The following is a 13,040-nucleotide window of genomic DNA, read 5'->3' as shown; positions in this document are numbered from 1 at the left end:
GGAAGGAAGGAAGGAAGGAAGGAAGGAAGGAAGGAAGGAAGGAAAAGCAAGCAACCAAGCAAGCTTCGGAGCTAGAGAGATGGTTCAATGATTTGGACTGTGAGCTGCTCTTTCAAAGAACCCGAGTCCAGTTCCCCACACCCATGTCAGGCAGCTCACGAGTGCCTGAAACTCCAGCCCAAGGGATCTGATGCTCTTCTCTGATCCCCATGGGTACCTGCACTTACACACACACACACACACACACACACACACACACACACACACGCAACTTAAAAAACAAAACAAGGCCTGGAGAGATGGCTCAGTGGTTAAGAGCACTGACTGCTCTTCCAGAGGTCCTGAGTTCAATTCCCAGCACCCACATGGTGGCTCACAATCATCTGTAATGGGGTCCGATGTGCCTTCTTCTGGTGTGTGTGAAGGCAACTACAGTGTACTTGTATAAATAAAAATAAATGTTTAAAACAAAACAAAAAACCAAAAATGTCACCTGTAACCTCAGCCCTTGGGGATAAGACCCCATCTCAATAAACCAAACAGGAGAAAAAATGCAAACCAAAAATGCAGTCCAGCTGAGCATGGAAGCTCTTACCTCTCCCATCTCAATACGCAGGAGGTTGAGATTTGAGGCCAGCTTGGGCTACACACTAAGCCTGATGCAGCACAAGATTCTGCTCATAGCAGAAACACCTGGCATAGGGTCTCTCTTCTGTCTTCTTTGGGGCAGAGTGGCCAAGGTGCGTGGCAGGGTAGTCCCAAGAGTCCTCAGGCTCTTTCCTTCCTCTGTGCTGCCTGTAGGGATATTCTCCAGGAAGGTGGCTCCGTGGTGGATGCAGCCATCGCAAGCCTGCTGTGTATGGGACTCATGAATGCTCACAGCATGGGCATCGGGGGAGGCCTGTTCTTCACCATCTATAACAGCACCACACGTGAGTGCCCATGATCGGGCAGGGGAGTGGCTCGGTCTATCCCTCTCCATCAGAGTGAGTTGGTCTAGAGCACTATAGCCGGGTGTCTCCTGGGCCCCCTTGACAGGATGGGTTGGGGATAACCTGGCCTGCCAACATGCTTTTTTTTTTTTTTTTTTTTTTTTGGTTTTTCGAGACAGGGTTTCTCTGTGTAGCCCTGGCTGTCCCGGAACTCACTCTGTAGACCAGGCCGGCCTCGAACTCAGAAATCCGCCTGCCTCCGCCTCCCAAGTGCTGGGATTAAAGGCATGCGCCACCACAGCCCAGCTAACATGTTTCTTTTAATAGGAAAAGCTGAGGTTATCAATGCCCGTGAGGTGGCTCCCAGGTTGGCCAGTGCCAGCATGTTCAATAACTCTAAGGACTCTGAAGAAGGTAAGCCAATATGGATCAATACTCACAGGGGAACGTGTACCTGTTTGAGACCTGGGGACAGCTCTGGTATCCATGATACTCTCGCATAGCAAATGGTTAAATCGCCATCGTGAGGGGAGAGGTAGATTCTTTTATGTCTTCTTAGCCCTGCAGTGAGCCACCTGTGTTTGCACATGGAGAAAATAGTCATGGACCCTCGGTATCCACAAGCACCCGGTTTTGATTCCTAGCACTCACACGGTGGCTCGCAACCCACCTGTAACCCCTGTCCAGGGGAATCTGATGTCCTTGTCTGACTTTCTTGGGTACTTTGTACATATAGTACATACGTGCACATGCGGGCCAAGTGCTCATACACATAAAATAAATAAGCAATCTACCGCAGCTACTCTTCAACTCCTCCCGTAGCCCAGACAGCCCTTAAACCTAAGTATCTTCCTGCCTCAGCTTCCCAGTAGCAGGGATTATAGGCCCCAGTGACCATATCCCACCACTAATTAACCTTCCACCACCCCACCTGCGTTCCCCAGCGCCCCACCCCCATTTCTCTTTCTTTCAAACTCTCCTCATCCGGTTCCTAGGTGGCCTTTCGGTGGCAGTTCCCGGTGAAATCCGCGGATATGAGCTGGCACACCGACGACACGGCCGGCTACCCTGGGCTCGCCTCTTCCAACCTAGCATCCAGCTGGCTCGCCATGGCTTCCCTGTGGGCAAGGGCTTGGCAATAGCCCTGGACAGAAAACGGGACACCATTGAGAAGACGCCTGCCTTGTGGTAGGCGGCCTCATGTCCAAGTGGCTCATCCTGGGAAGGGCTAGTGGAGCTGTACTCTGCTCACAGGAGCCTTCCACTCAGTGGGGTTGAGCCGTTGTTCAACCCTAGGTGTGCAGACATAGTCAGAGCCTGGTTTAGAGGCCCCAGTGAACAGTATGAACAGTATGGCCTGAGCAAGATGGGGCACTAGAAACCCCAAGCAAGAGGACAACCCATCTATGAACAGGCTCTACTTATGTTTGACCTCTGCACCCTGAGGGCAAAAGGGTGAGAGGTGGGTGTGAGGTATAATTAGTTTTCCACACCTGCTGCCTTACATGAGTCCTCTCTGTCCCAGCGAGGTGTTCTGCCGGCAAGGGAAGGTGCTTCGGGAAGGAGAGACAGTGATGATGCCAAAGCTGGCCGACACGTTGCAGATACTGGCCCAGGAGGGTGCCAAGGCCTTCTACAACGGGAGTCTCACAGCCCAGATTGTGAGAGACATCCAGGAGGCTGGTGAGTGGGATTGAGTGAGGACCTCCACAGGAGGAGCCCCGAGTGGCTCTGAGGTGTGCTCCCTGCCTAGGTTTGCCTCTGGGTCCTCAGGAAGCACTTGGCGGGGGAAGGGTCGGCATGGATTCTTAGCTCCTGGCTCACACCAGGCTGAGCAGCACTGGAAATCCCTTGGGATGTGGAGAGAGATATGGGCAGCCCTTGGGGCTGAGGAAGACTTGAGGTGCAGATCTGGAAGGATAGCCTACAAGAAATGAGCTGCAAGGACAATGGCCATCGGGCAGAGAGAGGGCAGGTTGGGATAAGCTGAAGAGGAAAGTTTTGACTCACCGGGAGGCGCAGTATTCTCACCCTGTTTCCAGAAGTTGGAGACTCAGCACAACGGCATTTACTGCTGTGAATCCTACTTAGAACCAGTTCCTCAGAGAATTAAGAGACTTCTCCCATCCACACAGTCCTCAGTGGGGGCGGGGTTAGTAAGAGAAAGATGGAGGCGGGTATTCCATACTTGGGAAAGACCCTTGTGCCATAGAGATGAAAGATTAGCCTGGAGGCTGCTGTTTGAATTTGACATAGGTGGTAAGCACTGTTAGTGCCTAGGGGGTCCCGATGATGGTTGGGGCCATTGATTTGATAGCCCCATGGGCCCTTCTGATAGTATACACCGTCTCCTCACTATGGTGCAAACCCGTCCTTCTCTTCAGTGGTGACCAAACTCCTTAAACAACCCTGACCCCATGTTGTACCCTTGACCATAATTCTCAGTTACATCCCGTACCGTGCCCAATGGTAAACCCAGTCCCACGTGATCCAGCCCTGTCCCCAACCATGCTACAAGGGCATCACACAGCCACTGAGCTGCTGTCCCACGGCAGGGGGCATCATGACGGTTGAAGACCTGAACAACTACCGTGCGGAGCTGATTGAGCACCCGATGAGTATCAGCCTCGGGGACTCGACCCTGTATGTGCCCAGTGCTCCACTCAGTGGGCCCGTGCTGACTCTCATCTTGAATATCCTCAAAGGTGAGCTGTCTCTCTCTCTAGCCCTGCTGAGGAGCAGGGACATAGACCCAGCGGAATGTCCACCCTGCCTCATAGTTTGCAGCGTTGAGTGCCAGGGCTCCTCAGAAGGGGTGAGAAGGGTAGGGCATGATGCTTAGTACTTAGAGGAAGAAAAACGGTCAGGAAGAGTCTGGGAGTTCAGGGCAAGAGTCTTGTCCAGAGTGTGATTCTGGCTGGTCTAAGTGAAATTCCAGAAGCCCACAGACCTTGGGACCCTCAAGCTGCTCCTCTCTGATCCATGTTGGCTTAACCCCCGTCTTAACCACGCCCCCATCTTAACCACGTCTTTCTCACGTGGCCACTGCTGTTAGTTATTATGTATTTCTTTTCCTATGGCAGAGGGTGAGAAACATGGCTCAGGGATGTGTTAACCCCTTGAACCCCAGTTGCCTATCAATATGTGCTTGGATACCACTTAGGATACAACTTCTCGCCGAAGAGCGTGGCAACCCCAGAACAGAAGGCGTTGACCTATCACCGTATCGTGGAAGCCTTTCGGTTTGCCTTTGCCAAGAGGACCATGCTCGGTGACCCAAAGTTTGTCGATGTATCTCAGGTAAGGAGGGTACCCCACAGCAGGTGGGAGACCTGCCAAAGGGGTGTTGGGTGAGCTCTGAAAACCACCCACCCTACCGGTTTCATTTGTGCTTTCTGAACTTGAGTCTGATTTCAGGGTAGACTCATTACCATGTACCCTGACCTCTTGTTGGCAGAGCTCATAGTGTTGGGGAAACTGAGGAAAGCAGACTTAACAGTGGATAATTGGTGTCTTGTTATCCCACCTCCAAACCCAACACCTCTGCAACCCAGCTCCTATCACAGATCCATTGCACATGCTTAGGCCTTTGACCTGGAAGATTCTGGAGTGCTCAGTGTAGAGGGAGGAATGGGTGGACAGGTTGTATCTCTTCAGAATGATGAGGGGTATGAAAGAGATTAAGACCAGGTAGGCACAGAGCTCCACACTGTATCCAAAATGGCTCCAAATTCAAGGCAACTATGTTACCTCAGCCTCCTAGTGCTAGGGTTACAGGCAAGAGCCACCAAGCCAAGCCTCAAGGTCTTTCAGTTTGCAAAAATGTATCCACAGAAAACCCAACTTAGAACATCAGTGCACACCTGCCTGCTTTCCCTGGCGCCCCTTCTGGATTGTCAACCTTTTGGTACAAGTCTTTCCTTTCTCTTTAGCCCCCACGATCCCCATCTTTGTTTCCCTGAGTAAGAAGCCAATGCCACAGTCCAGGGTACATTCCTGAGAGCAAGGGGGTCACACACATTGCATGAGAAAACCAATATCAGGGTCACATGACTCATTATCTGCCAGAGGTGGAGCCCTCACTTCAGGGTCTTTGTATCTTTTCGGTTTAACAGTAATCAAATTATATCCCATCCTTTGCCATGATGCCTCTTATGGTAGACCATTTGGTTGCTGTGATAAAACCCAAGAGGAACAGGTTTCTGAGCCTGCAGTAAAACAGATAGACCATCATGGAAGAAAGTTATAGTGACCAAGAGGCAGAAGACACAGGAAGGGACCAGGGTCATGATCCATCTTTCAGAAGCACATCCCCAATGACTAACCCATCTTCCCCAACAAAGGCCCCACCTCCCAGACAGCCATCACTTTCCAGTAGTTTGTTGGCATTTCCAATCTAAGCCACACATGTCACCCTGGGCATTCGGGAGACTGAGGCACAAGTCATGGCCAGCCTGCGACACACACGAAGACGAAGACCAACCCTTTCACCCTATCTCAAAAACAAATCTATCAATCAATCAAATCATTGATTAGGTCAGAGCCATCAGATCCAATCTTCTCAGAAAGCACAGACACCTACAGAGGTGAGGGTTTTACTAATCACCTGGGAGTCTTCCGGTGCAATCAGGTCGGCAGTCAAATTAACTGTCACACTGCTCCGCCCCCTTAACCTGCAGAAGACCCTCTGCTGTTTCTAAAGCCAGTTGTCTCCTAGCATGGTCTGCAGCCTTGTTTTGCTTCTATTTGAGCAGATCCAGGCTGCATGCCTTCGCTTAAACTGGGTAGTTCACGCACCAGACATGGCTGAAACAAGACGCTGTCTTTGCTAGGCTCCAGTATAATAAAGGCTGCTGAGCCCACACTGTTCTTTGAGGCCATACTTTTTTTTTTTTTTTTTTTAAGACAGGGTCTCGCTATGTAGCTCCAGCCAATCTGAAATTCACTTCTTAGACCAGGCTGGTCTTGAATTCACAGAGACCTTTCTGTCTCTCCTTTTTGAGTGCTAGGATTAAAAGTATGTGTCATCATGCCACCCCTCCCCCAAGGGTGGAAGTGGGGGCACAAGATTTATTGGGATGCCAAGGAGAATTTGGCAGTGTCTAGAGAGAAAAGAGGAGAGGTCACAGTTAGTCGAGGTGGACTCCATTAGACTAGTAACTCAAAAGTTGCAGAGTCTGGCGGCCCAGGGTCTGTACATTTTCACTGGGCAGGGGGAGGGGGGAGGACCGAAAATGGCACCTGCCATCCTAGAAGCTGAAAATCTGAGGAGTACCTTAGAGTCAGAGACTCACAGGCTGGTGGGGTATCTGCCTGGCCCTGTAGCTTCAGGGATCCCAGAATCAGCCTGTGGATGAAGTTAGAAAGAGTTTCAGGGCAACCGGAACTGATTATAGGCTAGGATTTAGCCCTAGAGTTTGATTCCTAGAGTCTGGATATCTGGGAAGTCTGCTACATAGCTTTACAGATAGATTCTGAACAGGGAGAGAATTTATCAATAGATGTATGGCCCTAGGAAGACAGGGAAAGTCTCCTGGAGGTGAACAGTCTGCATGGCCTTTAGCCTAAACAAGACAGGTGCCAGGGTCCCTTTCTTTCTGGCTGTGCCCCGTTTCCTCTTCCTCCCCATCTTTTCTCGCCCATAGCTCTCAGCAGACATCGTACGCCTACACTGTGTTTGCATCTTTGCCTTGCTCTGCAAATTTCACATATGAACTTTCTTTCGTTCATGAGCCCACGCACCCAAGCCGAGCTCTTCAGTGTGTCGTGGGTGTGTGTCCCCAAAGCAAGCAAGCCCTTGGCTGCCTCTACATCTGTTCCTTCTTTAATATTTACTTTTCCAGTGAATGACAACTCCAGGCCAAAGACATCAAGGCCACCATCTTTTTCTCCCACCCACAGTGACGTCCTCATCCGTCACATGATTGTCCACAGTCTTCTCTGGGGACCCCCAGAAGAAACCTATGAAAATGTCTCCCACCCTGCTTACTCCTCTACCCCCAAGCCTGTGTGGCTCAAAGCAGAAAGCCAAAGTCAAGTTTTACAGACCTCACATCACGGATGCGTGGTACCCAGCATCCTCTTCCTTCATCCTGTTCATTCTCCATTATCCAGGGCCTTCGCACTTACAGGTTTCATTCAGGGCTCTTTAGGTACCATCTCCACTAGAACACTCTGCTTCTCCTTTTCCATTCCTGTCACCTAGCCTCTCATTTCCAGTACCCTCCCTGCCTCCTGGTGTTCTCCCAATGGCACACAGATCAAGACACACATGTCTCTTCCCTGCTGATTCCCCGGCTCTGAGCGTGTGGCACATGTTCAATAAGTAATTACACAAATCATGTAAGAACATAACAAGGGTCTAAAGGCTTGAGGGATAGACAGACACGAGCTGGAGGTTAGAGATGGTGTCAGGCAGGATTGAGGAGGTGCTATCCCTGGTCCTGGGGGGGGCCTGGTTTAGCATAGAGGTAAGTTGTCAGATCCACAGCTGGGGCTTCTTAAGACCAGCTGGGACAGCCCTGTTGTATTCCCTCCCCTCCCCCTCCTCCCTCCTAACCTCCTCAGGCCAGCTCTGGGGTCTCGGCAGGTGATCCGCAACATGACTTCTGAGTTCTACGCTACTCAGCTCCGAGCCCGCATCACCGATGAAACCACTCATCCAGCCGCCTACTATGAGCCTGAATTCTACCTGCCGGATGATGGGGGCACTGCTCACCTGTCTGTGGTTTCGGAGGATGGCAGTGCTGTGGCCGCCACCAGTACCATCAACCTCTAGTATGGGCTGCGCAGCTGCTGGGCAGTGCGGGGACAGGAGCTGTGGGTTGGGGGCTCTCATCGTTTTCTATAAAGGCTTCCCTCTTTCATGTTGAGAAACAGAAGCCCCGCCTTAGTAGCATACCCAGCATGGGGCTGGATAGGGGGTGGGGCTCCTAGTGAGTGCTTTTGGCCTGCGATGGGTGGGGACCAGGTAGGGGAAACGGCTGAGTTGTGTATATTGTTATCTGAGCTGTCCTATTTTCAGCTTTGGCTCCAAGGTCCTTTCTCGGGTCAGTGGCATCCTGTTTAATGATGAGATGGATGACTTCAGCTCACCCAACTTTGACAACCAGTTTGGGGTAGCCCCGTCACCAGCCAACTTCATCATGCCAGGTGCAGGCTGGGAATCCTGGGATGCAGGGCGTGAGTTGGCAGGGGGCTGGTACCCTAGCCAGGCAGCTGATCGGTATCCCTGTCTCCTCCTATGGGTCATAGGTAAGCAGCCCCTTTCATCCATGTGTCCCGCGATCATCGTGGATAAGGACGGCACGGTTCGGATGGTGGTCGGAGCCTCGGGTGGTACCCAGATCACCACAGCCGTCGCACTGGTATGCGCCTTTTGCCTGCCCTTTCCTGTCCCCATCACTCCCTGTCCTTGCTCCCGGGCTATGCTGACATCTTCCTATCCCATCCTATCCCTCCAGGCCATCATCAACAGCCTGTGGTTCGGATATGACGTGAAGAGAGCCGTGGAAGAGCCCCGACTGCACAACCAGCTTTTGCCCAATACCACAACAGTAGAGAAAGACATTGATCAGGTAGGCTGGGAGCTGAGGAGTGGCAAATGTCCCCTGGCCAAGGCATACGGTCCCCAGACCCTTCCGCATAGATCATCCGGAGCCCTTGCTCAATGCCAGACAAACAGCGAGTTCCGAGGAGACCTTAGACGCTCAGGCACCTCTAAGTCTTCCTGCTCACGTGACCAGAAGTCTTCTAACTGGGTTTGCAAGGCCATGTCTATACAGGAATGGTTCCAGCCACACCTGTGACCTTGCTGAGACTCACCCTGCCCTCTTACCCCCAGGTGGTGGCTGCAGGCCTGAAGACTCGGCACCACTATACAGAGGTCACACCCACTTTCATCGCGGTGGTTCAGGCCGTCGTTCGAACATCAGGCGGTTGGGCAGCTGCCTCGGACTCCAGAAAAGGCGGGGAACCCGCTGGCTACTGAGTGCCCGGAAGGGACAAGACTGACCTGCAGCCAAGGGATGAGAGTGGGAACAGGAACAAGAGTGAGACTCTGGAGAACATGCTGCCCCTGGGTGGGACAGAGCAGTGTAATAAACGGAGGCCACCGCCAAGCTGCGGGAAGCCTTTGCGGGCTGGACTTCCCGTATCATGGGCTGTAGTGTCATGTGTATGAAATGGAGCCATCTGGGTTTGGAGAATGACGAGGCAGGATCCTAAGACTTACCACTTAGTCATGAAGCTACCATCAACCTTTAAGTGGGGGATCCCCCTGTGCCTGAGAGTTAGGGGGAAGGGGTAAACAAGAACACCTAAATTGTGTTAAGCAGTAACACTTGCAATGTCAGCCACTAGAGGGCGCCCCGACCTCGCCGTTAACTGGGACAAAGCAACCCCATAGCTGCTCGGAGTGGGGGGTGGGGGGAAGGCTTCATGTGAACTCTCATTGGCCCTCACTTAGCCGGTAAAGCTGAAGGAGAGTAGACAGAAGAGGCAGAAACAAGGCAACTTGGCCAGAGCTGTATTTGAGGTCACTTTCCCAGCACAAACCCAGAGTGAAATCCAAGCTTGTCTTGCAAGAGGCCCAGTTCTCAAAAAAACAAAACACAAACAAACAAACAAACAAACAACAACAACAACAACTAGCAGGTCCGCCAGCTATAGGAAACCCACAGATTCACGAGGGGAACACAGCTCAAAATGGGTGAGCCCAGAAGAGCACTGTTAGGTACAACATCCCTCCGTGTCATACGCAGGGTTTCTGTTGCTGTGATGAAACACTATGACCAAAGGAACTTGAGGAGGAAAGAGTTTATTCAGCTTACACTTCACATCACAGTTTATCGTCAAAGGAAGTCAGGACAGGAACTCAAACAGGGCAGGAACCTGGAGATGATGCAGAGGCCATGGAGGGGGTGCTGCTTACTGGCTTGTTCCTCATGGCTTGCTCAGCCTTCTTATAGAACCCAGGACCGTCAGCCCAGGGGATGGCACCACCCACAATAGGCTAGACCCTCCTCCATCAATCACTAATTTAAAAACTGTCCTTGCAGACTTGCCCACAGCTGGATCCTATGGAGGTATTTTCTCAATTGAGGCTTCCTCTCTGATGACCCTAGTTTGTGTCGAGTTGATATAAAACTAGCTAACACAACTTTTTAAGGGTAGCCCCTCGTGCTGTGTCAAGGTCTATAGAACTCACAGCTATAACCATGAGGTAAGGAGACGCTTGACAACATGTAGAAGTTGGCCACTGGCGTAGTCACAGCCCAACCAAGAAGTGAAAACAAGTTGGGGTCCCTTCAGGAAGGGACCCAGTGGCCAGAGGAGGGTCCCAGGAGGCTAGAAAGTCCTGGTACTTCCAACCTGCCTATGGGAAAGCAGGATTTTCCGGTAGGTGCACTCCGTGTCTGAGCCCTAATGGTCTCTATCTCTGGGATTCCTTGGGGAAGACAGAGGTTGGGCTGAAGGGGGGGGGGTGCCAGTCATTCCTCAATCCATATTTTTGGGGAGAAGGCAGGCTTCCCTAGGCCAATATAGTGAGATATGGTATGTCAGTGTTTCATGCCTTATGGGACTGGTCGGAGAGTTCTATGGACCCAGGGTGCTTGAAGTGTACCCCACTCTCGCTGACCCATGGCGTATATCCCAGATCTTCTTTGGAGACTGAGGGAATTGAGTGATCTTTCCTTTCTGTTGTCTTTCCCATGTTACTTCATTGGGTAAGGGGCCTTTGGAGCCACCAGAACTGGCCTTCCCAGCCAAATCCAGTATGATACCAAGTCTTGAGAATCTGTAGAGATGCCTCTCAATTCTGGTCTATGCCTGATATCCCAGCCAGGGACAGGGAGGGGGAAGATAACGTAACGTACCCTTGTGTTTGCTTGTCCCCACCACTGCTTTGGCCTTAGGGGACAGTGGCCGGTGGGACACTGTAGTGTTGGGGACAGTGGGGATGGGGAAGACTCCCACAGACACTACCCTCTCCCTCTAGGAAAATGTGGGAACAGGCTTACAGGAAACAGCCCCTCTGACCCAGGCTGAGCAGGGACTCTGGATGTGACCCCTTAACAGGCTGGGTGGCCAGTGCGGGCATTCCCTCTCTGGGCCTCATTTCTTTGGCAGTGCCAAGCCTGGCATATGAAGATGGGAGCGGGCTATTTTCAGTGGAAAGAGAGTGAGGGATGCTGGGAAGGCACTGAAACCGAGGGTCCAGATCGGGGCTCTTCTGCCCTGCACACCTGTTAAGTCTGATCAAGAGAGTACATTGGTGGGTTCTCAGTCCTCCAGATTCCTCCCACTTGAATGTCCTGAGCCCATGGAAAGACAGGACTCGAGCCAGGCCCCCAAGATGAGGAGGCTCACCAGCACAGGCACAGGAATAGCCCTGAGCACTTTGGACTCAGGAAGTCAGCCAGTGGGGCTCCAAGCTGCAGAAAAAGGGAAGGTATCCAGGCAGGACAGCCTCACTCTTTAGAGGTCTAAGGTTGAGTTTCTGGGTCACCATGTCCCAGGGGATGGTCCAGCAGCAGTGGGTGCCGGGGCAGCAGAATCTGGCCTGTGGGCTCACCCTCTTCCCTCACTACACTCATATGTATGGGTGAGGCTGTGCCAGGCTGTAATAAAACGGTCCTGAGTGGCTACCTTGCAGCCCCATCCCTGTACCAGGTGGGTGGGTAGATTAAGAGGCTGCCTGGGTGGAACCAGCTGGATGTGGAGGCTGGGGGACTTCAGCCTGCAGGAGACACCCTGACCCTGAGCTGCTGGGAGCCAGAAAAGTGGTGAGAGAGTTTCCTTGAGTCCCTTGCCCCAGTTCCCCTGGGTGCAGCAAGCATCATATTCCCAATGGCAGTGGGATTAAGGAGCCTCTGAGTTCTGTTGGGGCAGCAGGGCAGACCACGGGATCAATTGGCGGTGAAAGAGTTAACCAGCGGCAGCTGGCTCTTCTCAAGAAAAAACTCCCTGTAGATGCCTGGCTTGCCTCCAGGGCCAAGCCTCGGGAGCTAAAAACTGGAAGTTCAGACCTGTAGCTAGATCTGCCACTGGAGGAGAGGAGCAGCTGCCTGGCCACAGTCTGCCGTCTGTCTATCCATAAGCCCATCTGGCTGGCTGGCTTCCTCTTGCTCCTCTGTAACCTGCCTGACCACCTATCTGTAAGGCTGTCTGTTCTCCTTTCTATCCAGTTGTCTGGCCTGTGTGTCTGTGTGTCTTGCTGGACCCATCGATCTTTTTCTGTCTGTCCAATTGCCTGAGTTCACCCTGTGTAGTTTCTTTTCCCTTCAGTTTGTCAGTTTGTCCCTCTCTGTCTGTCCACTGCCCTGTGTGTCCAGTTGCCTCCCTCCCTCTCTCTCCCTGGACCACTGAGCCATGGCATGGGGCCATAGGGCCACCATCTGCCTGGTCCTACTGGGTGTGGGTCTGGGTCTGACCATCATTGTGCTGGCTGTGATCCTTTCTCATCACCAAGCCTCTTGCGGTCCTGGTGCCTTCACACATGCCGCCGTAGCTGCCGACTCCAAGATCTGCTCGGATATTGGACGGTGAGTAAGCCATGGGTGTGAGCTCAGTGGCCCTTGGCAGCTGGCTGGCTGCGCCTGGAGACCGTGTAATGGTGGCGGGGGTGTGAAGAGAGACACGTGAGTGCTAGACGTGCTTGCTGTGGGGTAAGGGCCACGTGAGGGCCACATGTGGTTCGGCTTTCCCAGGGCCCTTGCATAGAATGGTGTGGGTGTGTCCATAGGGAAAATAGAGACTCAGGACAGCGTTGCAAAGATAGTGTGAGAGTCTATTGTTGATCATCTATACAACGCTGGTTAGAAAGGCAGACTGAATGAAGCCTGCTACTTTGCCCCTGCCTGACTTGACTAAGACTTTTTCAGAAACCTGGGCAATGGGCATCTGGATTCCATATGTTGGTCCATCCTGCAATACATAATGCCTCCCGGGGCCAGTAGAAGAAAGTGTGTTACAACTGTCAGGATGTCCCTCTCTGTGACAGGGTCTGGCCTTGGAGAGTGGAATGATTGATGTGGAGGCTGGGAAGGAGAGAGACAAAGAGACAGAGAGAGAGAGAGAGAGAGAGAGAGAGAGAGAGAGAGAGAG

The 13,040-nt window shown here is 52.2% G+C and overlaps 2 protein-coding genes across 12 annotated transcripts in view; both read left to right on the top strand.

The window, feature by feature from the left end:
- The window catches only part of Ggt1 (gamma-glutamyltransferase 1), a 21,045-nt gene extending 11,952 nt beyond the window's left edge, over window positions 1–9,093 (top strand). For 4 of the 7 annotated variants that reach the window (XM_028773990.1, XM_028773988.1, XM_028773987.1 and 1 more), the window contains exons 5-14: window positions 802–932; window positions 1,260–1,346; window positions 1,928–2,120; window positions 2,458–2,615; window positions 3,488–3,637; window positions 4,096–4,232; window positions 7,522–7,709; window positions 7,957–8,084; window positions 8,187–8,509; window positions 8,776–9,093. In XM_028773990.1, the coding sequence (XP_028629823.1) occupies window positions 802–932; window positions 1,260–1,346; window positions 1,928–2,120; window positions 2,458–2,615; window positions 3,488–3,637; window positions 4,096–4,232; window positions 7,522–7,709; window positions 7,957–8,084; window positions 8,187–8,509; window positions 8,776–8,922 (1,642 nt within the window). In that variant the 3' untranslated portion in view covers window positions 8,923–9,093. Of the gene's footprint in view, window positions 1–801; window positions 933–1,259; window positions 1,347–1,927; window positions 2,121–2,457; window positions 2,616–3,487; window positions 3,638–4,095; window positions 4,233–7,499; window positions 7,710–7,956; window positions 8,085–8,186 lie in introns of those variants that run through there. The other 3 variants (XM_028773992.1, XM_028773991.1, XM_028773993.1) reach the window with 3 other exon arrangements.
- Window positions 9,094–11,662: 2,569 nt separating this feature from the next.
- Window positions 11,663–13,040, top strand: part of Ggt5 (gamma-glutamyltransferase 5) — a 27,017-nt gene continuing 25,639 nt past the window's right edge. For 4 of the 5 annotated variants that reach the window (XM_028773999.1, XM_028773998.1, XM_028773997.1 and 1 more), the window contains exon 1: window positions 11,960–12,478. In XM_028773999.1, coding sequence (XP_028629832.1) covers window positions 12,306–12,478 — 173 coding nt within the window. In that variant the 5' untranslated portion in view covers window positions 11,960–12,305. Of the gene's footprint in view, window positions 11,720–11,959; window positions 12,479–13,040 lie in introns of those variants that run through there. The other variant, XM_028774000.1, reaches the window with a different exon arrangement.

Source organism: Grammomys surdaster, unplaced genomic scaffold (genome assembly GCF_004785775.1).
Source record: "Grammomys surdaster isolate TR1022 unplaced genomic scaffold, NIH_TR_1.0 237, whole genome shotgun sequence".
Taxonomy (NCBI): domain Eukaryota; kingdom Metazoa; phylum Chordata; class Mammalia; order Rodentia; family Muridae; genus Grammomys; species Grammomys surdaster.
This window is presented reverse-complemented; position numbering and strand designations above follow the sequence as displayed.